The following is a 25010-nucleotide window of genomic DNA, read 5'->3' on the forward strand; positions in this document are numbered from 1 at the left end:
GACAACAGTGTCATTCATTACTTTACAATTAGTCAGATAAAATTCATTGCAATTCGTTACGTCCACATTACAGCAGCTATTTTATGAACCACCTATATTATTTATAATCCTTAAATAATCCTAATCCAAAAGATATAAAACTAATTTGCTTATGTTGAGGGCAGGGGTTAGTGTACCACCAATTTGTTAAATCTATAATTTATGTCCAAATTTGTTTGTGCTGAATTTTATAATATATTTTATTATTTTTCTAATCCAACCATCTACTTATGTTTGTGAGCAATTTATGTAGTTTTTTCCTCATTTTATAATACACAATTTATTTTCCATATGGACATTTTTTAAAATATATTATAGTTGATTTAAAATAGTATTATATTATCATAGTTTCCCAACGATAAGTTCTATAAAATATTCTTAATGTATATACATTTATTTTGAAGTACATAGATAAAAGGTAGGTGAAGGCAAGTTTAAACTAGAAGTTTTCAAATTACAGAGGCATACACCATGCTAAGTATAATTCAAGTTGGACAATGAAACTAAGCATGGTAGTATGCCTGTGTTCATAAAGAGCTTGGCATTTGGTATTAGATGTTTATTTGAAAGACACCATATATACAGAATATAAATATTTTATTGGTCCCAATAATTGGTCATTTTTTTAATAATTTTTATTTTAATTTGATGTTCAGAAATTCAATTTGTTTTATGCCACCTTTATTTCATTTACACATCAATTCTTTTTATACAAAATTTGTATTGTATTTTCTGCGAGTATAATTGGACATTGAGTTTTGCAAATTGTTTAAATATTCAGTATTGGAGTACAAATGATTATAATTGTGCTTTATTAATTGTATTATATCAAGTGTTAAAGTGGACATTGAGTACATTCTCACTCCAATTTGAGTATCTGATGTTTTTTTAATGTTATTTACTCAAAAATCATTAGAAAAAAATATTGATCATGTTTTATTTTTGTATAGATTACTATTGTAGATAATGAATAAAGCAAACCTTAGATTAATTAGGCTGTTTAATTTATAGCTTATTATTGTAACTATTGGTATTTTAGAATTTCATAATTATTCATGAATATTGAAAATATTACTATTTATTGGTGTTTGCTGACATATTGCCAGGGTTTTGTGTATATTTTACTTTTGGTGCTATTTTTATTTCTATTAGAATAAAGTATTTTTTATAATGGAAAAATATGTTTTTTTAAGTAGATTTTTATTGCGTATTAATTTTAAATACAGATATAGTATAGCCAGGTGCACTGTGGGAATGCTATTTAGTCATTTATTTTCATAAGAATACCTGAACAACCATCAATGTTTGCTATTCAGAACATATAATAACTTAATGTGCTATTTAATTTGCACATCCTTAAATTGTTGATTTTCTTGTGAGAATCAAACTATTGAGCTTTGTATAGATTTTGGATTCAACAGTACTGTACTCCATTTTATTTGGGTCTATTAGACCCTATTAATTAATACCAAGCCTCCACTCTCAGCCCTGACAATACTGTAAATATATGATCTGTACAGTTACACAGTGTTTGTAAATGTGGGGGTGTGGGGGATTTTGTTCTGGAGAGATATCAACTCAGACACTGTCTCTCTGAAACTTTTCTCTAAACTATATAATTCTCATCATTCTGAGAAGGCAGCTAATAGTGGCTAGTTCAAGAATGGTAGAAATGACTGTATACAGTACAGTATATGAACTGTACTTAGAATGCTATTATAAGCCATGACCACTGACAACATTAGACCACCACTTATTAAAATGAATTGTTTTATAACTGTTTGCAATCCTATCAATGATATAGCTTGTTTAAAAGTGTACTGTAATTTATTTCTCACTTTGATGTGGATGACCGCTTTTTTTTTTTAAAGCTGTTGTTTTGTAAGAAAAAAGTAACTTAAAAGGTGTCAATTCTGAAGAAAAAAAATATAATAAAATTAATTTTTTAACTAATTAAGTTATTTGTATTTTACTGTGTTTTTTTTTGTGGATATATAAACTTAGAAAATGAAAGTGGGGTATTTTGAAGATATTCTGGCAACTCAAAAAATCCCAATTTCAATTACCTGCTCTAGAATGCTGCAAACCAAACAACAGGGTACTGTAAGTAATAATGTAGGCTTATTTGTTCTATAACATGCACTGTATATTAGAATATAAATATATTAATATCAGTCGGTGATGATGAATTCTTTTCAATACTACAGTTATTATTTTTGAATGAATGTAAAGTAGAGCTTACCTAGGCCTAGGGACTAGGCTTATGTTCTTGAAGATGTTAGGCTCACATCAGTGCCATCGAAATGGTGCAGAGAAGAGCTGCCAGATTTGTATCAAATGACTACTCAAGAAATAGCAGTGTAACTAGTATGCTATCAACATTAGGCTGGAAGTCACTAAAAGACAGGCGTGAAATCCACCAAGTAACTCAACTCTTTAAAATTATCAACCAAGATATTACTATATGCAAAGACAGTACTGAGATCCTGAAACTAAAAAGTCAAAGGGTCAGAAGAGGACACAACAAACAGTTAATAGTTCCACAAACTTCATCCACAGTCTACCAGCAATCTTTTTTCCCGAGAACTTTTAGAACATGGAATGCCCTATCGCAGTCTATTGTTAATGTAAACTAGACATGAAACTCGTCACTTTGACGAGTTAGTTATCCGCACCACGACAAACGCCACGTGCACGTCATACGTTGGAATATTGCACACAGATAAAGATTATGGCATTATGACAAGAACTGAAGAATATGACATGCTGTTAGTGCTGAATTTTGTGTCATATAGTATATACATGCAAACAGTATAAGCTGTATACATATTACATACAGTGTAGAATAGGTGAAATTACGGGACCCGCCATTTATTCCAATTTTTAACATGGCGACGGTATCAAAATGAAACACTTAGATAGCAATTTCAGAAGGAAATTATCTCAGGAACAACATATTAACGTGTAGAAGAAATTTGAATACGTAAAATATAGATGCGCACCCTTTTAAATGTGATGAACTATTACGCAAAATATGAAAATACGACTTTTTTTATTCAACTGGCCATATGATGACGTCACAACATCCGATTGGCAAAATGTTTACATGAATTCGTATCTACAATCCAATAGCTTCCAGAAAACGTTTTAATCGTGATTATCACATTTTATTCTTACGAGCTATTACAGATTAAAATTTACTGTAAAGATGAAATTAATGACCCACGTAATTAAAATTTTTAGGCATGATGACGTCATAAAAATTAAAATATTTTTATCTCATGCTAAAGAAAGTTGATTGACCTACACAATATATAAATGTAGGAAAAAAAGGAATACAGATAAGCGCGATGCGCTCCATTGAATGTGATGAGCAATAACGAAAGAGACAAAAATCCTATATTTTACATTCGTGTGGCCATACGATGACGTCACAATGTTTTTTTAGCCTTATTGATGCATGATCCGATATCTACAACTCATCAACTTCTAGATTTTGTAATAAAAATAAACGGTTAACGGTTTACTTTAGAAACTATGACTGTTTAAAAAAAGGCATAATTTTTACGATTTTTTAAGCTTTTTCATAAAAAACGCGCACGAATTGTCTAATTCAACGTGTTCGTATGGCGTTATTTAAACTGGAAAAGGTCTAAATTGTTTTCAAAATCACTGGGAAAGGCTTGAAAAATATAATTCAAGAGAAAAAAATATGCTTTTAACGCTATGTGCGCACCGCGCGCGTAAAAAATTGCGCGCCCGTGGGAATTTTTGACATGCTCAAAATGACAAGAAACGCGTAAAAAGTTGATTAGAAATTAATTTTGCGCATTTTGAAATTTTAAATGCGCGTGCGCGCGTAACTTCTTGTCAAACATGCCATTTTTAATCCGTAGAAAGTTTGCCCCTGATATGACTTAAATTTTGTCAAAGTGTCAATACTAAATGACTTTTGGTTTTTAATCTATGATCAATCATTGAAATTCATAAAATTGCGCGTAAGTCACGTTGCGCAACTATGACGTCATTCAAAAATAGGAGGTGCACAACTTCACGTAAATGCCCATATGTTGTCAAAGTTATGAAATGTTATGTTTACACATTTTAGAGGAACACGACTCACAAAAAGGAAGGAAGGAAAGAAGAACTAGACATGAAACTCGTCACTTTGACGAGTTAGTTATCCGCACCACGACAAACGCCACGTGCACGTCATACGTTGGAATATTGCACACAGATAAAGATTATGGCATTATGACAAGAACTGAAGAATATGATATGCTGTTAGTGCTGAATTCTGTCAATTTGTGTCATATAGTATATACATGCAAAGAGTATAATCTGTATACATATTACATACAGTGTAGAATAGGTGAAATTACGGGACCCGCCATTTATTCCAATTTTTAACATGGCGACGGTATCAAAATGAAACACTTAAATAGCAATTTCTGGAGGAAATTATCTCAGGAACAACATATTAACGTGTAGAAGAAATTTGAATACGTAAAATATAGATGCGCACCCTTTTAAATGTGATGAACTATTACGCAAAATATGAAAATACGACTTTTTTTATTCAACTGGCCATATGATGACGTCACAACATCCGATTGGCAAAATGTTTACATGAATTCGTATCTACAATCCAATAGCTTCCAGAAAACGTTTTAATCGTGATTATCACATTTTATTCTTACGAGCTATTACAGATTAAAATTTACTGTAAAGATGAAATTAATGACCCACGTAATTAAAATTTTTAGGCATGATGACGTCATAAAAATTAAAATATTTTTATCTCATGCTAAAGAAAGTTGATTGACCTACACAATATATAAATTTAGGCGAAAAAGAAATACAGATAAGCGTGATGCGCTCCATTGAATGTGATGAGCAATAACGAAAGAGACAAAAATCCTATATTTTACATTCGTGTGGCCATACGATGACGTCACAATGTTTTTTTAGCCTTATCGATGCATGATCCGATATCTACAACTCATCAACTTCTAGATTTTGTAATAAAAATAAACGGTTCACGGTTTACTTTAGAAACTATGACTGTTTAAAAAAAGACATAATTTTGACGATTTTTTAAGCTTTTTCATAAAAAACGCGCACGAATTGTCTAATTCAACGTGTTCGTATGGCGTTATTTAAACTGGAAAAGGTCTAAATTGTTTTCAAAATTACTAGGAAAGACTTGAAAAATATAATTCAAGAGAAAAAAATATGTTTTTAACGCTACGTGCGCACCGCGTGCGTAAAAAATTGCGCGCCCGTGGGAATTTTTGACATGCTCAAAATGACAAGAAACGCATAAAAAGTTGATTAGAAATTAATTTTGCGCATTTTGAAATTTTAAATGCGCGTGCGCGCGTAACTTCTTGTGAAACATGCCATTTTTAATCCGTAGAAAGTTTGCCCCTGATATGACTTAAATTTTGTCAAAGTGTCAATACTAAATGACTTTTGGTTTTTAATCTATAATCAATCATTGAAATTCATAAAATTGCGCGTAAGTCACGTTGCGCAACTATGACGTCATTCAAAAATAGGAGGTGCACAACTTCACGTAAATGCCCATATGTTGTCAAAGTTATGAAATGTTATGTTTACACATTTTAGAGAAACGCGACTCACAAAAAGGAAGGAAGGATCCAAGAATAATACAGAAAAAAAATATTGATCCCATACAGTAACAAGGAGTTATCCGCTCTACCAAGCGGATAACTAATAATACAGAAAAAAAATATTGATCTCATACAATTACAAGGAGTTATCCGCTTGGTATACCAAGCGGATAACTAATAAACATGCAAACTTTAAAGAAGATTTTAGCATTTTCAGCACCACCACTTCACTGAGACCTCCTAGTTAATTTCCCTCGTGGAAGATTCAGGAGGAAACAAACCAAGTACCAAGTATCAGTGATGAAGAAAAGTTGAGTGAAAAAGACAAAAGAAAAATTTACACAGCAATATTTCATTTTGTATTTTATTATTTTTTTGTCACAATCAAACATAGCTTTTAAGAAAATCACCATTATTAAACCAAGTTTTAACAAAACACATTTTTTCACTAAATCCCATACAAATAGTATTACAGAGCAGTAGGAGTCTTAAATATTTGACCAACTGTGCCATTAAATAAGTAATTGTCCTACACTACTATTGGGAAAATTAGTACTTGTAGTTGCTTTATTTAAATAAAATAATGCAATTATGAATTTTATGTAAGATTATTATTTTAAGCCATCTGGGAGTGTCTTGTAACAAAATACACTTTGCCACAACCCACACAGGGGGTGTTTGGCTCTGAGTCTTGCGTACTCAAGTCAGTAAACTCCCCAAACCCCTTCTTACCTTCCTATGGCCCTGATGTAGAGGTAGGAACAGCAGGGTAGTGATCTGGAAGGGCCTTGCAGCCAATTTTACTGCATCAACCAGACATCAATTTTATAATACTGTACTACAGTATATTATTTTTAATGAAATATCAACATTTATGGAAGAATGATAAGTTATATTTCTATAACTCCGTATGAAAGCGTGTGCTCAAAATTTGGCAGTAATTATGTGTGATGCACGCATTTACATTGTTTTTTAACTCTTTCATACTACAAGAAGGCACTAGACATGAAACTCGTCACTTTGACGAGTTAGTTATCCGCACCACGACAAACGCCACGTGCACGTCATACGTTGGAATATTGCACAACGATAAAGATTATGGCATTATGACAAGAACTGAAGAATATGACATGCTGTTAGTGCTGAATTTTGTGTCATATAGTATATACATGCAAACAGTATAAGCTGTATACATATTACATACAGTGTAGAATAGGTGAAATTACGGGACCCGCCATTTATTCCAATTTTTAACATGGCGACGGTATCAAAATGAAACACTTAGATAGCAATTTCAGAAGAAAATTATCTCAGGAACAACATATTAACGTGTAGAAGAAATTTGAATACGTAAAATATAGATGCGCACCCTTTTAAATGTGATGAACTATTACGCAAAATATGAAAATACGACTTTTTTTATTCAACTGGCCATATGATGACGTCACAACATCCGATTGGCAAAATGTTTACATGAATTCGTATCTACAATCCAATAGCTTCCAGAAAACGTTTTAATCGTGATTATCACATTTTATTCTTACGAGCTATTACAGATTAAAATTTACTGTAAAGATGAAATTAATGACCCACGTAATTAAAATTTTTAGGCATGATGACGTCATAAAAATTAAAATATTTTTATCTCATGCTAAAGAAAGTTGATTGACCTACACAATATATAAATGTAGGAGAAAAAGGAATACAGATAAGCGCGATGCGCTCCATTGAATGTGATGAGCAATAACGAAAGAGACAAAAATCCTATATTTTACATTCGTGTGGCCATACGATGACGTCACAATGTTTTTTTAGCCTTATTGATGCATGATCCGATATCTACAACTCATCAACTTCTAGATTTTGTAATAAAAATAAACGGTTAACGGTTTACTTTAGAAACTATGACTGTTTAAAAAAAGACATAATTTTGACGATTTTTTAAGCTTTTTCAAAAAAAACGCGCACGAATTGTCTAATTCAACGTGTTCGTATGGCGTTATTTAAACTGGAAAAGGTCTAAATTGTTTTCAAAATCACTGGGAAAGGCTTGAAAAATATAATTCAAGAGAAAAAAATATGTTTTTAACGCTATGTGCGCACCGCGCGCATAAAAAATTGCGCGCCCGTGGGAATTTTTGACATGCTCAAAATGACAAGAAACGCGTAAAAAGTTGATTAGAAATTAATTTTGCGCATTTTGAAATTTTAAATGCGCGTGCGCGCGTAACTTCTTGTCAAACATGCCATTTTTAATCCGTAGAAAGTTTGCCCCTGATATGACTTAAATTTTGTCAAAGTGTCAATACTAAATGACTTTTGGTTTTTAATCTATGATCAATCATTGAAATTCATAAAATTGCGCATAAGTCACGTTGCGCAACTATGACGTCATTCAAAAATAGGAGGTGCACAACTTCACGTAAATGCCCATATGTTGTCAAAGTTATGAAATGTTATGTTTACACATTTTAGAGGAACACGACTCACAAAAAGGAAGGAAGGAAAGAAGAATAATACAGAAAAAAAATATTGATCTCATACAATTACAAGGAGTTATCCGCTTGGTATACCAAGCGGATAACTAATTATATTATATTGCCTATAGAGAATGGGTATAATGCCTGAAACAATGCTCTTCTTTGGTTAATTCATGTAGGGTGTGCAAGTACTGTTTAAAACTACTATTGAAAAAAAGGTAGTAAATTAATAGTGATGCCTTCTCTTGGTAGGTCTTCAAAGTTGATTGTTCCTATTTTCCTTGCCCCTGATCTTGTAGTGCAGGGCCTTGTATAGTATGTAGCGAATGTCACTCATTCCCTAGGTTTCTTGCTAGCTATGGCAATACATGACTGAATTACAGCGCCCAAGAGTTTGGTTGTTTATACCAAATTTGGCTATAATTGTCTGATAAAGAGAAAACAGCATGAGAGTTTATAATAATAATAATAATATCCTGGATTTATATAGCGTCTAATGTTGTGAAACCTCTAAGCGCTGAACATTATTACCCCAGTCATTTTTTTAATCAAACACGTATAGAAATATACTCCCATAATGCAGCTAGTAATCAGAGTTGTGTCTTTATCTAACCGTGTTCCCATTTATATACCTGGGTGGAGAGAGGCAAATATAAGTAGATTATCTTGCCTAAGGATACAAGCAATGCGGCGAGAGTTGGTTCGATTCTCGATCTCACGATCAGTAGTCAATCGTCCCAACAGACTGCGCCACACGCCCTTTATAGTGAATATAACAAAGATTTCTTTCAACCAAAACAATTTGTAAGTGTGATGAATGGAATACAAGAGCTATATGGCTCACTAAGTACTCACTAAAAAGGCAGTAATAAAAGGTGATTTTTGGAACTTCATGCATAAAATTGAGAAGTAAAAGGCAACTATTATCATTTAATGGAATCAATAGGTGTTAACAGAGGGTAATATTGTACTCACTTTTAAGTTACCCTATTGAAAATTGTTGTAATCGGTTTATACTTTTGTTTGGACTTTTTTTGATTGATTGGTATTATTTATTTTTTATTTTTTAAAAAGATTCAATCAATTAAAATTGTATGTATTCAAGAAAAATTTTGTTTTTGATTCCGTCTGTATCTCAATTTTTTTTTTGAAGTTTTATTTTATATATGGTAATTATTTTAAAGTATCCCTTTCTAGCCCATCCTATTTATTCTTGTACAAGCACATAGTCACATGGAAATAAGTAAAATCTTAAATTGTACATTTCTTCAAATACATAACATAATGTTTATGTAGCTATCTGCAGGTACCCAGTGCATAAATGTATGTTAAAATTTAAACTATGAGGTTACATGTTTTAAAGTTACTATATAATAAAATAAAAGAGCTGGTTGCTAGTTGAATGTTGAAGAAAAAAAGAAAAGGATGGAAAACCAACACCCCTAAATCAACAACTTTTCAATTAAACTGTGTCATTTTCTAAACCTATTACTGTTGGTATACCACAAGGGTCAATTCTTGGGCCATTGCTTTTTATAATTTATGTTAATTCTTTACCAGATGTAATAAATAATAAATGTATCATGTATGCAGATGATACAACAATATTATGTTCCTCATCTGATCCAGTTCTTCTACAGAACATGATTAATCAAAATGTTAGTAAGTTCACTACCTGGTTTGATAACAATTTACTAACCCTCAATATAAAGAAAACAAAATTTATGTTATTTGGAACTAGAATATCACTTAGTAAATTCAATAATATTTCTGTTTCTATTAATGGCAATGATGTCGAAAGAGTTGACAATTTTAAATATCTTGGACTTACATTTGATTCATTTATGTCATGGAAACAGCATGTTGAACAAGTAGCTTCTAGAGTATCACAACGTATCGGTATTATTCGTAGATTAAGATATTATATTCCAAATTTTGCTTTAAGACTACTTGCTAATGCAATAGTATTACCCTGTTTTGATTACTGTAGTAATGTTTGGTCAAATTGTAACTTAGAACTTGTTAATCGTCTTCAAGTACTTCAAAATAGAGTAGCTAGAATCATTCTTTATGCTGATATGTACACCCCTATAACAGAATTGATGTCCTCACTAAAATGGAAGAGTGTCCATGACAGATGGGAAAATGATTTATTAATTATGTTATTTAAATGCCTACAGGGTTTAGCACCATCTTATTTAGCAAATCTATTCAAATTTATGGACACTTTTCACACAAAAAATACAAGAAGTCAATCAACTAAAACTCTAAATGTTCCAGCATAGAACAATATTTATGGAAAGAGAATGTTTAATTATAGAGCATCAACCTTATGGAATAATCTTCCTGTACATATCCGTAAAAATTATGAGACACTTAGTCAAGTTGAATTTAAACATCTTGTATAACTTCTATTGTACATAGTTTTAATATAGCTTTTACTTTTTTTTTTTCTTGTATTTTTTTCCAAATCTGGACCTCTTGGGAGACCAGTACTTGTGTATTGAAAGAGCTATTCCAGAATAAAGAAAGATTTGTATTGTATTGTATTGTGTATTGAAAGGGGCATAATGGTCTCGTGTCTGGTTGCCCTGGGCTATAAAAGATGCTTGTTATTGTAAGTTTAAAATAATACTATTGACTTATTAGATTAGTAACACTTAGCTGTTGAAATAATGCATAATGGTACTTTTGTAATCAATGGATTAATTACAGATTTAAAAGACCTTTAGGATCTGTTTTCTTTTTTAGTACTGAGTAGAATATTGATAGGCTGGTGGCTGCTGGATGGAGGTGTGGTGTTTACCGTTAGTGGGTTTGCTGCTTCTGACCATTATTTTTATATCTATATCTTTTTCTAATTCTCACAGATTTCCTCTAAATGACTAATTAAAGTAACTTTTATAAAAATTGAAGAAGGTTGGTTACTGAAGAAGTATAAACAAAAATTAACAATTTTTTCTCCGAATTTGTTTGATCTGATTGAGGTTGTTGTTACAACCTTTAATGTAGAAAACGCCAGCTAATGTCGAAACAACCGTTAATGTAGAACAACCCACCGCTTATGTAGTAAAACCTCCAGCTTATGTAGAAACACCAACAGCTTATGTAGTAAATAAAAATCAACACCAGCTAATGTAGAAACGGTCAACAGCTTATGTAGTAATGAAAATTGCCTCCCAGCTTATGTAGTTACTATCGCCATGTAGAAAATGTTATATATTTTACAAAAATGTCTCATTCATGTGCAAATGCATCGATCTTTACTCTTAGCTATCAGTCTTTCCACCTCTCGTAGGAAACAAACTTTCTAAAACAACCACACATCGTAAGCAACCATCTCTGTTAAGGGACCGCTTCTCATAATCGACCTCTCGTAAGGGACCACTTCTCATAATCGACCACCTCTCGTAAGCGACCACCTCTCTTAACGACCACACCTCTCGTAAGTATATGTGTATTATGACTCGTCGTCGTCGTCAAAGCAAACTCTGATCAGAGCGCGGCTTCTCTAACAGTATTCTGAAACCATCTCCTGTCTTCTGTCATCCTACTTGATTGCTCCATAGAGCAAAACACATCTGTTATAATCTTTTCCCATTTGCATCTTGGTCTTCTTCTCTTCCCTGGAATATAAGCCTCCAACACTCTCTTCTCCATTCCATCTTTCAAAAATTCAAAATTCAAAAAAATTCAAAAATCTTTTATTGTCCATTTACATACAAAATACATACATGCCATTGGAAATGTGTCGTTTGATACACTACATACATAACAATTAAAAATTATATAGAGTTATACTGTACATCATTCACAAAACTTGTTACAACAAAAGAAATAAAAAATTTAAATATAGAAAAGCACACGTAACTTAAACTAAAACTTAATGCATTGTGTTGAGGAAAGACTAGGCGTATTGCAGATTATTGCAAATTATTGAAGTAAGTATGTACTATATTAAAATATCATAAAAAAATACTCTATTTAAAAATGTAAAATATCGCAAAATCAGTCCATTCATAATTGTATATTTATCTATTGCACTGCTTATTAAAAGTTTTAATTGAACTTGGTACAAACGATTTACTATATCTCGTAGTTCGTGAGAGAATACTCCGTAAACGGCACCCTGACCTTAAAAAGTTATACTCGGCATATAATGGGTGGTTTGTGTTATAATAATACTGCTTTAGTATAGCGACCTATATACTGTATAAAGTAATAAGACACCATAGTCATACCATATAGATTAACCAATCACGAGCCACCTTACTGATATCACTTTGTACAGTTCAGTTACAGACTTCTTACAATAAAGACTATCCTTATTATACTTGAGAGTTTCTTCATTTATTATCGATAAACATAACATAACATGGTGACCCCGACCTCAGTTTTCTATCAGAAAAGGAGGTAAATACATGCAGAAACAACAGAGCGGACTTTTGTGAAATTTCTATACCATAGGATTCACTGGGAGCTTTGTTACCTTCAGAATTGTTAATTGGACAAGATACCTGAAATTGGAAATACGTCACATATTACTTGGGAGTACAGTAAACAAAAACAAAAAACTGTGAGTATTCATTTTCATAAGAAGAGGATTATTGTGATACAACTTGAAGCAAAACCAACAGTACCTAGCATAGGATAATACTGTATATACTATCTACAAGTTAAGAAAGGAGTAAGACACTCCTAACTCACACTGTACTAAAGTTGATTGATCACCAACAACTTGCTGTCAACAAGGAATTCCATTCTACTTTGTTTTGACCTAAAAAAAAAAAACCAGTCAAATAAGGCATCAATCATGGCTGAAGTAGAGCCTACAAATCAACCTGTAATAGCCCCTTTAGGACTCCAGGGGGTAACGATGCCCAAAGTGGAATTTGACTCACCAAGTGTACTTGAACAATTTAAACACTTCAAGGAAACAGTTGAAATGGCCTTTGCAGGGCCCCTATCCACAATACAAGAAGAGCAAAAAGTTAGCTATGTCATGTTGTGGATGGGAGAAAAGGCAATGAAAATCCGACGTGGATGGTCTCTTACTGAGCAAGAGAAAAACAACCTCCCGAAACACTGGGAAAAATTTGAAGCGTTTATTCAACCAAAAACAAATTTTAATCTAGCCCGCTGGAACTTTCGAAGCCTTAAACAAAAACAAAAGGAAAGCATAGATGCGTATGTTGCTCGCGTGGAAATCCTATTAAAGGAGTGTGAATACCCCGATGAGCAACACGACCAGCACATTCTTGAAGCAATCAAATTTGGCACAAACTCTGAAGATGTACAGAAAAAGCTCTTCCGTCAAGCGAAGACTTACACACATAGCGACGCTATCAAGTACATTCAGTCCAAAGAAGCGGCCGACAAACAATTTAACGAATTGCAAAGAGTTTCAAAAACTGGCACCACTGTTGAGGAAATAAAACAAAACACCAACTATGGTAAACGCCACAGTCAATTAAAACTGATCAAAAACTGCTCCAACTGCGGTACAGATCATCCGTCCAGACAATGTCCCGCATTTGGAAAAGAATGTAAAAATTGCGGCAAGAGCAATCACTGGGCGAGGAAGTGTAGAGCAAAACAATTCAACAAAACGACCCAGGACCGACAATACAATCAAAAGCGCCCAAACAAAGGGAAACAGTATCGTCGCACGCAGGAGATTACAATAGAAGACTCGGATGACCCAACAAATTACGGGTTCGAAGAAGTCACCATCCGAGAAATTCAATTCAACGATATCGATGGCAAAGACACCCAACTTGCCACAATAAAACTCTCCACACCGAATGGACAAATGCTCCTTCGAGGCAAAGTCGATACAGGTGCGCAAGCCAACCTTATCAATTATAAAACCTATACACAGTTGTTTGGGAAACAGTACACGATCAAGAAAACCAACACAATCCTAACTGGATATGGAGGTAGAAAATTTCAGAACCATGGTGAGATAACGGTTGACACAGAACATAATAGTCACATCGTGAACAAAACTAAATTCCACGTGTCAAGCTACGGGAATAACCTATTCGGACTGAAACTTTGCAAAGCACTGGGAATTGTTAGAATTTTATGCGACGATCAATGCATCGATTGCAATGGACACTTTGATGTTTGCGAGGTGTCGGAAAGAAAAACAGACAAAAAAGAGGAAGTAATCCAACAACACAAAGACATCTTCACAGGCATAGGATGTATGAAAACACCCTATAAAATTAAACTATCAAATGAAGCTACACCTGTGGTGAATCCCGTCCGCAAAATGCCGGATGTACTCAAAATACCTCTGAGAAAAGAGCTGGACAGACTGTTAGACTTGGACATTATCAGACAGATGGACGAGCCAACAGAATGGGTAAATTCCATAGTCTTAGTTACAAAACCAGATAAAACACTAAGAATCTGCCTTGACCCAAGAAACCTAAATAAATACATCCAGCGACCTCATCACTACACACAAACCCTCGACGAGGTACTTCCTAGATTAAGTGGATGTCAACATTTCAGTACATTTGATGTACGTAGTGGCTATTGGAATATCCCGCTACATGAAGACAGTCAAGCACTGACGACATTTAACACTATATATGGAAGATTCTGCTTTAAGCGACTAGCATTTGGACTTTCAAGTTCACAAGATCTCTTCCAAAGAGAAATGGATGCACTCTTCCAAAATATCCCAAATGTGTATTGCATCGCAGACGATTTATTGGTAGCAGCCGAAACAAGACAAGAACATGACAAAGCAGTCACAGACATATTTAGAACCTGTCGAACAAGTGGCATCAAGCTAAATTCTGAAAAGTGTCGTTACCTACAAGATAGTGTAAAATTCTTTGGACATATGTTATCCAAAGAGGGCATGCGGCCTGACCCATCAAAGGTTAAGGCAATAAGCAAATTGAAAGCCCCAACCGACAGACAAGAACTGATGTCATTACTAGGACTCATAAATTACTTGTCAAAATTCTTAAAGCTAGCTCCACTTACCGATCCAATCAGAAGGCTTCTCCAGAAAGACACAGTCTTCAAGTGGACAAACACACACGACGATGCACTAACAAAAATAAAAAAGAGAATCCAAGACGCCCCAACACTTGCGTATTTCGATAGCAAAGAGGAGATAACGATCCAATGTGACGCATCTCAAAAGGGACTTGGAGCCGTACTGATGCAAAATGACCGACCAGTACACTATGCATCAAAGTCACTAACAAATGCTGAATCAAATTATAGCAACATCGAGAGGGAACTACTCGCAGTGGTATGGTCTGTGAAGTATTTTAGAACATATGTGTTTGGGAAACACTTCACAATACATACAGACCACCAACCACTGGAAAGCATTCAAAAGAAAGACCTCTCTAAAATGCCAACGCGTCTACAAAGACTAATGCTACAACTACAAGGATATAATGGCAAGATAAAATACGTACCAGGAAAACAAGTACCTATAGCAGACTGTCTATCCAGATGCATCGAGACCAAAGGTGAACCCTTCACTTATCCTGACATGAATGTACAAGTCCATGAAGTCACAAACATGGCACCTTTTGTCATCGACAATATCAGAGAGAAAACTAAAACAGACACTGTCCTACAAGCACTCATTCCATATATAGTAGAGGGATGGCCAACGCAAAAGAACCAATGCAACGAATTCACGCACGCATACTGGCAGCATCGATCAGAACTGGCCATATATGATGGAATCGTCATCAAAGGACAAAGAATCGTTATCCCAACATCCATGAGAAAGAAACTCCTTGGAATACTGCATAAGCAGCACCAAGGAATAGAGAAGACCCGCCTCCGTGCGAGACAGAGCTTATATTGGCCTGGATTGAACGCTGATATAGAGCAAATGATAACGGATTGTGACCTCTGTCAGACATACCAGAGAAATCAAAAGAAGCCACCAATAATCCCAATACACGCCAACACGCCAATGCAGCGTATCGGAATCGACTTGTTCGAAATCCAGAACCAAAACTTTCTCATATGTGTCGACTATTACACGGCATACGTCTGGGTTGATAAGCTGAGCAGCACAAATAGCAAGGCAGTATACACAAAACTAGACCAAACATTTTCAATGTTCGGATATCCAGAGACGATGATGTCTGACAATGGGCCACAGCTAGTGAGCAGTGAGTTTGAAGAATATTGCAGACAACATGAAATAATTCATACCACAAGCGCACCATACCACCAATCCGGAAATGGCAGAGCAGAAAGAAACATTGCCACTGTAAAACAACTTCTAAAAAAGAGCACACTTACAGACATGAACGAGATACTATGCGTTCTTAGAGACACACCGATTTCAACAGACATCCCGTCCCCATTCACACTAATGTTCGGACACCGGAATATCAAAACCAACCTACCTGCCATAAATAACACACCAAATTCCGTAGCAAAACAATACGGAGAAAACCTTCAAAAAAGAACAGCCGCATACGAAGGACAACCTACGGACACAAGTACATCAATCTACATCGGACAACCATGTAGATTCCAAACGAAACCAAATTCGACATGGACACCAGCTACCGTAATCACCCAACACTCACCAAGAAAATATACCGTTCAAACAGCATCCGGATCACAATATACAAGAGACAGAATAAATATCAAACCAGATAAACCGAAACCAGTACCACCAGCCACACAAGAAAACAACAAACCACAATTATCTGAAAATCCACCACCGCCACAAAACGTAGAGACACCAAGACAAGAACTAACTAATAGTATCAACAAGAATCAAGAACCCCAAACGGAAACAAGAAAATTACCACCATTAGCGATACACGACAGACCAAAACGGATTTGCAAGCAACCACCAAAACTAAGAGATTGAACATTATGAACAATGATATATAGAGGACATTTAAAAAAAAATATATAGAAATTAGAATATAGAAGAGAATTAATAGCACGCTTAAAGTTAATAAAATAAATGTCTATAACATTGTAAACATCGTAACGCAACGATAGATAAACCCCTCATCCAAATAAACTTTAAATAATCCTAGGAGGGAGATGTTATAATAATACTGCTTTAGTATAGCGACCTATATACTGTATAAAGTAATAAGACACCATAGTCATACCATATAGATTAACCAATCACGAGCCACCTTACTGATATCACTTTGTACAGTTCAGTTACAGACTTCTTACAATAAAGACTATCCTTATTATACTTGAGAGTTTCTTCATTTATTATCGATATACATAACATAACAGTTTGTATTTGCCATTATTCGTTTTACAAGTGATAACACTGACTCATCAAATCTTATATTAAGATCTATTTCAGGGATATTTAGCATTTTACTAGCTCTTCAACGATTCTATGTAGTTTTCCCTTATCTTTTACATTGAGACTATTTCCCAACACAGCATAACAGAAAGATATCACGCTAAGTACCATCGATTTGTAAAACATGGTTAGAATTTTGTTATCTACTTTAAATTTCTTAAGTTGACGCATTAGGTGCAGTCGTTGCTGACCCTTTTTATATAGCATGTTTGTATTTTTGCTCCATTTTAATTTATCATCTATGATTGTTCCTAAGTACTTGTATTCTTTGACAACTTTTATACATTCACCATCAATTACTACATCATCATGATTACTTTGTTTCTTTCTAAAATCGATAATCATTTCTTTGGTTTTCTTAGAATTTAAAATAAGATAGTTTTCTTTACACCACTTTGTAAATAACTTTATTTTGGTAAAATAGTTCGAAAGCGATTCAGCATCTTTAATGTTACCAGCTATGCAAGTGTCATCGGCATATTTTATCAAACGGCAGGAGTCGGTGGCATTTCTACAGTCGTTTGTATACAGAATGTATAACAGGGGAGACAGAACGCAGCCTTGTGGTGAGCCTGTATTGGTGAATGTGGTTGTTGATGTAGCATTTCCGAATTTAACTTGTTGTGATCTGTTTGTTAAAAAGTCTTTTATCCAGAGAATGATAGATGAGTTTATGTTCATGTTAATAAGCTTGGACAGGAGAATGTGAGGTTGTATTGTGTTGAAGGCAGAACTGAAGTCAATGAAAAGAAGGCGTGTGAATGTGTTGTTCTTGTCGAGATGTTGATGAGTGTTGTGGATGAGAGTGGCTGTGGCATCGTCTGTCCCTCTGTGTGCTCTATATGCGAATTGCATAGGATCTAACAGGTGGTCACTTTGATCTTTAATAGCTTACTAATTATTCTTTCCATGCATTTCATAACCAGGGACGTTAGGGCAATTGGTCTATAATCATTAAGCGTTTTAACATTATTTAATTTGGCAATAGATACAATCAAAGAGTGCTTCCAAATTGATGGGATAGTGGTTGTACGGAGAGAACATTCAAAAAGTTTCTGAAAGACATGCCCTATCTGAGTAGCGCACTCTTTCAAAAGTTTTCCACATAACTTGTCTGGGCCACCAGCTTTGTTTGCATTTGTTTTTTTCAGAAGGTTGACAACATCATTCTCTGTGAAGTAATCTGCATCATCAGTTACGTCAATATTCTTGCAGGTATCCGCTAACTGCGACTTAAAGTCATGAACATCAAACCTACTGTAAAATAAGTTGAGTTCTTCAGCTAGTTGCAGATCATTGTATCCTGGTAAAAGTTTGGGAGGAAATGTTTTGTTTGATCCTCCAATTATATATTTTATGTCTTTCCATGCTTTCCTCTTGCCGCTTAATGTGACCAAAATAGCATAATTTCTGCTTTTTAACATACTGCAGCAACCAATCATTTGATACTCCTTTCTTATGCTATCATTTGTGCGGTGTTGAGTCCAAGATCCTTCTGTAGCATTTGTTTTCAAAGGCTGTGATGAATTTTTCATCCCTCTTGCGTAGTACCCAGGTCTCGCAGGCATATGTGGCCACTGGAAAGACACATGCTTTGAGAATGCGCAACTTGGTCACTTTGTCTTGTCCACGCCACAGCTTTTTCATCCCAGTGAGAGCTTGCAATCCCATGGCCAATCTGCTTCTGATTTCTTTGGTGTTATCTCCATCTCCTTGTATTCTGTCACCAATGTACATGAAATTGTCAACTTCCTCCAATGCAGATACACTTATTTCTATGCTCTGCTTGTTTTCATTTGCCACTTGCGAAGAAACAGTCATGACTTTATACAGAAGACATAATGCGAGAAGCTATGACAGAAGAACGGTCTGAAAGTTATGATCTGCTACACGTTGGAGGGAAAACTTTGGGTGACCTAAGATATGCAGACGATGCTGCATTGATGTCAAAGTCAAGACCTGGCCTCAGCAGATTTGTTGACTCAGTGAATGAAGAAGGCGTATCTCATGGTCTAAAAATGAATGCGAAAAAGACTATAAGATGGATTTAAAAAAAAATATTGTTACGCAATGAAAATTCCACTCTTAACTTTTTTTTCTGAATCTCTTGGCACTTGTGGTACAGCATAGGCTTGGTCTTCATAGCTAGGGTCTCGCATTCAAACGCCACGCAAAATGTATTGCTTTTAACACAGCCATTTTAATCCAATAAAAATGTTATTTTGTTAAACAATTAAATTAGAAGTTCAATGTTATTTAGAGTTTCGAAAATTCCGGTTTTAAGTTCGAATTGAACTGTATATGTAAAGTTATATGTACATTATTTCTAGTTGTTCTCCGTAAAGTGGAAAATGGCAACTTTATCGTCCTCAAATAATTAAGAAGACGGAATTTCACGCTAAGCTCTGTCCACTTTGTTAAAGCTCATGCATAAATTATTCATATGCACTGTCCTGTTTTGTAATGCATAAACTGTGGTCAATACACATGCAAGTTTTTATATATAAGCACAGTCAAGTCATGATTATCTAAGTGTGTATGAAACAAACAAACAAAACTACACCAGCCCAAATTGGTGCAAAAAGGTTTTTAATAAAACATCAAGATTTCAATTTTTTTTGCATAACATTAATTGGTAATTGTTAGGATACTGACCTGCAATTGTTGGATATTTTGTAAAATAAGGCATAGATATAACTTTAAAAACCAGGTCATTCCTTGTCTTCAATAAAAGTTAATTATGATAAAAAGAGAAAAACAATGGACTACCTAAGTAGCTTGCGTCGAAAGTTCTCTCATAGACGTTTTCTTCTGGTGTACTCTAGATCTACGTTTATATCATGCTATACACTTTAATTATAATATTGATAAAATGCACTAAGTTACTTATTAAAATATTTAAATTGTACTTGTGATCAAGCTGCCTGTAACCCAGGGTCTGACAGGTACTCTTCCCTTGGGTCAGGGAATTAGGGAATAAAGATGTGGAAGAACTAAAGATAAACATAAGAAATCTGCTGACATTTTACAAGGGAGAAGAAACCACAAATACATACAGTTTATAGTAATAGAGCTTAAAATTAATAAATATAAAATCTAAAAATATAACAAAAAACTATATATATATATATATAAACACAAACAGGCATAGAAATAAATTCTAAACCACCCGGTGATACACTGAAAATTATTTAATTAATTTTTGAAATGATAAAGATGAAGAAATATGCGAGAATGAGAAAAAATCACCCCAACCGAAACTCAAACTGTCTGCTTGATATGCAGTTGCCCTAACCATTAGACCACTGGGGCTTTCATGGTATTGTTCAAACTCGATTGGATAGCGACTCTTTAACATTCTCGACGTGGTACGGTTGAAACACAACTAGTCCTCCGTTGTACGCACACGCACCAGAGATCAAATTAATACGGCCTCATCTATTCAGTATATTTATTCACAAAGCAGGATCTCTATCGTTTCGATTTAATGACCTTTGGGACTAGACCTACTGTAATTTTCCTAAGTGGCACTACATAAAAATACCATTAGTTTCATAATCTACATAAGGCACATGATTTTGCACAATATTCTTGTTGAAATTAGTGGATGAATAGGCCTACAAGATAACCACCTCAGTCTAACCATTTCCTTATTGCTTACATAGTTTGTTATGGAAATTAACTTAACTACTTCTATCCTCTCCTTTCATGGAGAGGATAGAATCATGCGCACCGCTATCCTAGACATCGGTGTTCATCCATGGCAACTTTATCATAGTACAATTGTTTGCAAACGTTGCATCTGACCCCTTTTTCTGCAGCTGGAATTGTAGGTATCTGAAATGTAAACATGATGACATCTTAATTTTCTACATTTATTTTCGTATTATTAGAAGATGTAGTTTAATAAAATCAAATCCTGGATTGCTGGACCTAAATCCATCCATGCCCATAACCAGTTTGGTTGAGGAAGGTGATGGTATGTACAGTATAGGCCCATATGTTTGTGGTGTCTGAGGACAAATTTTAAAAACATACCTGGGATTGATTCCCTACAACACCCTCGTATTCTATTTCTGCTAGTGTTAATTCGTCTGGATCCACCTCAACTTCAGAACCTTCTGCATCCCAATCTATATTTTCTAGGTCCGTAACATCTAGATTTGAAAAATATAGCAAAGCAAAATCTTCTATACTGCCGTCCCTAACATTTGCCAATTCGTCAACATCTGCCAATTCGTCAACATCTGGATTTGAAAAATATAGGTTAACAGTATCCAATCCCTCCAGGTCATCATCTGCATCCTCAAGACTTGGACCCTCAAATGCTTGAGTCAATCTAGTAATATCATCCTGAAATGTGAATATATGATCATTTTGAGTTGCAAAAATATTATTTCACGTCTTTTTTTTTTTATCAAATACTACATTAGAAGCATTAAGTATGATCAGCGCCATTTTAACCCTCCAAAATAAAAAACAAAATTAATAGTGGAATTTTCATTTTCAAATCCATCTCTATACTGTACAATCAGTTCCTGCTAAAAGTCATAAGCACGTCTTAAAGAATGCAAATGCACGCTGCACCCCCTCACCCAAATTAAAAGAAAAAGAATTTATAAAGTCTTTGGTTGATGTGCCTCTTTTCTTAAAAATGTCTTGATCCGCCCCAGAAATATACCTGTAAGATATGCACCTCTTCGTGCCATGCCCAACTAGTTTATGATCTTGTTGTGCTATGTGGAGATGGGTCTTTAAAATCTTTAACCCAGCCTAATAATCATAGACTGTTCTTGTTTTAAAGAAAAACAGAAGGGTCTATTGGTCTGTGTTTTTGTACTTCTTGACACCTGTTTTCATCTACTGTATGTGACCTCTAAATGTAATCTCAGCCAGAAGAAATATAGTGGTGCGGCTGGCACATAAAAGGGGAACAATATAACAATCAAGGCTACAGGCGTGCCTGTCTCACACAACTTCTAAAGTACGAATTTGTATTAAACTAAGCCTATTATTAAAATATTATTTAGGCCTAATTAAACGCAATGTATTGTAGATTTACCTGAGACATAACTAAATAGTAACTTTTATAAAAATTTAAGAAAAATGTAATTTAAAAGAAGTAGAAATTCGAAAAGTAAACCAATGTTTTTTATCGGAGTTTCTATTGTTGAGGGCGCGATATGATGAATAAAAAAACTACAATTAGATTTATTTCTATCATATTTTGTATAGTCAATGGTTTAATGGTTACATACTATCATTGTGTATTCCATGATGTTAGTTTGGAAATTTCTAAAAAGAATTATATGTTGCAAAATTTCTGTTCATTAATCATAATGCACATTATAGTTTAGAAATATTACAATTTAGCCATGTACAATATCAAACTCCCCCTTCCCTTATTTGAAAAAAAAATATAAACATTTTTAAAAAAATAAATAAAATGCAAAAATAGAACATTCTGTTAAAGTTTGGAACTATTTTATAATTATGTACTGATGTACTGACCCAACAGCCCCTTCCCCAATCTTGAATTCAAAATCCTGTACCCACCACTAAATACTGTAAATTTACAGCTGTCATTTAAACTCAGATTTCACTTCTCCTCCTCTCTCTCCATCAACCTCTAGAATAATACATTCTTAAAACAAAAAGAATAGACTCTATTTATTTACAGATGTATTGTCCCTTTGACTAATTCCAAAAAAATAAAAAAATACATTTTTTGAAAAAAAGTGGGTCATTTTGAAGTATCATAATAGTTATTAACTTTCACCAAAAATTAGTCAAAAAAAAAATCATTTAACTTAATACAGACGTTTTTTTGTTCAAAAAAAGTTTTCGATCAAAACATATCTCATAATGCAACACGCTTTTTTGGCTACTCTGTATGCATAATCCATACAACTTCTTCGCGATCTGTGTGAAAACACCTTCTCTACCGTGACGAGTTGTAAACAATCCTAATTAGCATCATGCATAATGCATACTCATGGTTTGAAATCTTTGTTTGCGACAATTTTCCAGTCGAAATGTAATCAAATTAATTTACCTGTTAATTACGTAAACTTGTTGTTTTTGGCTCGAATTTTCAACTTAAAGTGAATAACTTTAATATTACTTTGATATGACCAATTTAAATTTAGAATATTTTGACCTTCATTTTTTTGGTTTTAAGGAACAATACATCTTTAACTTATTTATTTACAATATTTTAACATGGTGGCTCAAATAAGTTAAAAAAGCTCAGTAAGTCTCCTTTAGGTTGGTCTCCCACACTCCACACTTTTCATCAGCAAATTAATAAAATATGCTGTATAAAATAGCAACTTTGCACGGTCATAAACACTAAAAATACTTCAGAAGCCATTACAGTGTCTACTTTCCCCTTCCCAAATATTCAAAATAGTGCTCTTGAATATAGGCAAATGCAATAAACACTAAAATATAGACTCTGGTACTACTGTAATTCAGTCTTGAATTAGATTTTTTTTTTATTTACTTCAGCCAAGATTAAAGTTGTTTTGAATAGCCAGTCCTTTAAATTCTATAAATGAAGATCTGTACAAAAAAACTTACTGTATAGGCCAATCTCAGTTCTTCAGTTTGATGCACTAGAGTTACTCATGATTTCCACCCCAGGAATCGATACCCAGATATAGTTTGAAGAAACTTCTCTCGGCAATGCATCTTAAAACAAAACTTTTTAAACTTTTCTCTGATTAAACAGAAAATATGCTCATAAACTGACAGCAGTTTGTGTGTTTGAAAGTGGTCCTCAATACTAGAGGTATAACCCACAACTACAGGTAAGTAAATAACTTTCAACGTTTTAAATCGTTGACTTCCCAAGAAGAATAGAAAGGAATTTAAAGGTTGTGTTATTGTTATTATACTTCTATTAAACTAATACTTCAATGAAACATAACAAATAGGGAAACACAATAGTTCACTATTCCACAGTATTGTGTGACATTATACTATTCTATTCATTTTCATTTCATTTATTTCGTCTCACATACTTATAACAAAAAAAAACAAACAATAGAGAGAGACAGGATTCCCAAAAGCGAACTAAATCAAACTATCAAGTGGGTCTCCAAAGCAAAACATAATCATCCAACAATAAAATACAAAATTACAACATTAAAAACAATGTGAAGATTAAAAAGCACAAAATATCTATACAAAAGTTACCCTAGACATTATTATTATTATTATCATTATTATTATTATTATTATTACTGTTATTATTATCACAGATATCAAATGAAGTTTCAATTTATCGTGGATTAATGGCCGATTGTTGTAAAAGAATAAAAGGAAATATTTTGCTTAAAATAACATTTTAATTTATTAATAAATAAGCCTAAGTTAATCGGGAGCGTATTTCTAAGATCCTGAGGCAACCTATCCCATGAGCGTTGAAACTGCTTAAATGTAGAAAATTTAGAATTGTCAGTCCTACCAAACAAATCTTAGATCATTGTCACGCCTGAGGTTAAA

The 25010-nt window shown here is 33.9% G+C and overlaps 1 protein-coding gene across 1 annotated transcript; it reads right to left on the reverse strand.

Annotated features, from left to right (window-relative positions):
- Window positions 1-18965: 18965 nt before the first annotated feature.
- Window positions 18966-19322, reverse strand: LOC144839377 (uncharacterized). The gene has a single exon (XM_078694693.1). It carries the CDS (start codon window positions 19320-19322, stop codon window positions 18966-18968), a length of 357 nt encoding a protein of 118 aa, XP_078550819.1.
- Between the last annotated feature and the right edge of the window lie 5688 nt (window positions 19323-25010).

The sequence above is a fragment of the Antedon bifida genome, chromosome 4 (assembly GCF_963402885.1).
Source record: "Antedon bifida chromosome 4, ecAntBifi1.1, whole genome shotgun sequence".
Classification (NCBI taxonomy): domain Eukaryota; kingdom Metazoa; phylum Echinodermata; class Crinoidea; order Comatulida; family Antedonidae; genus Antedon; species Antedon bifida.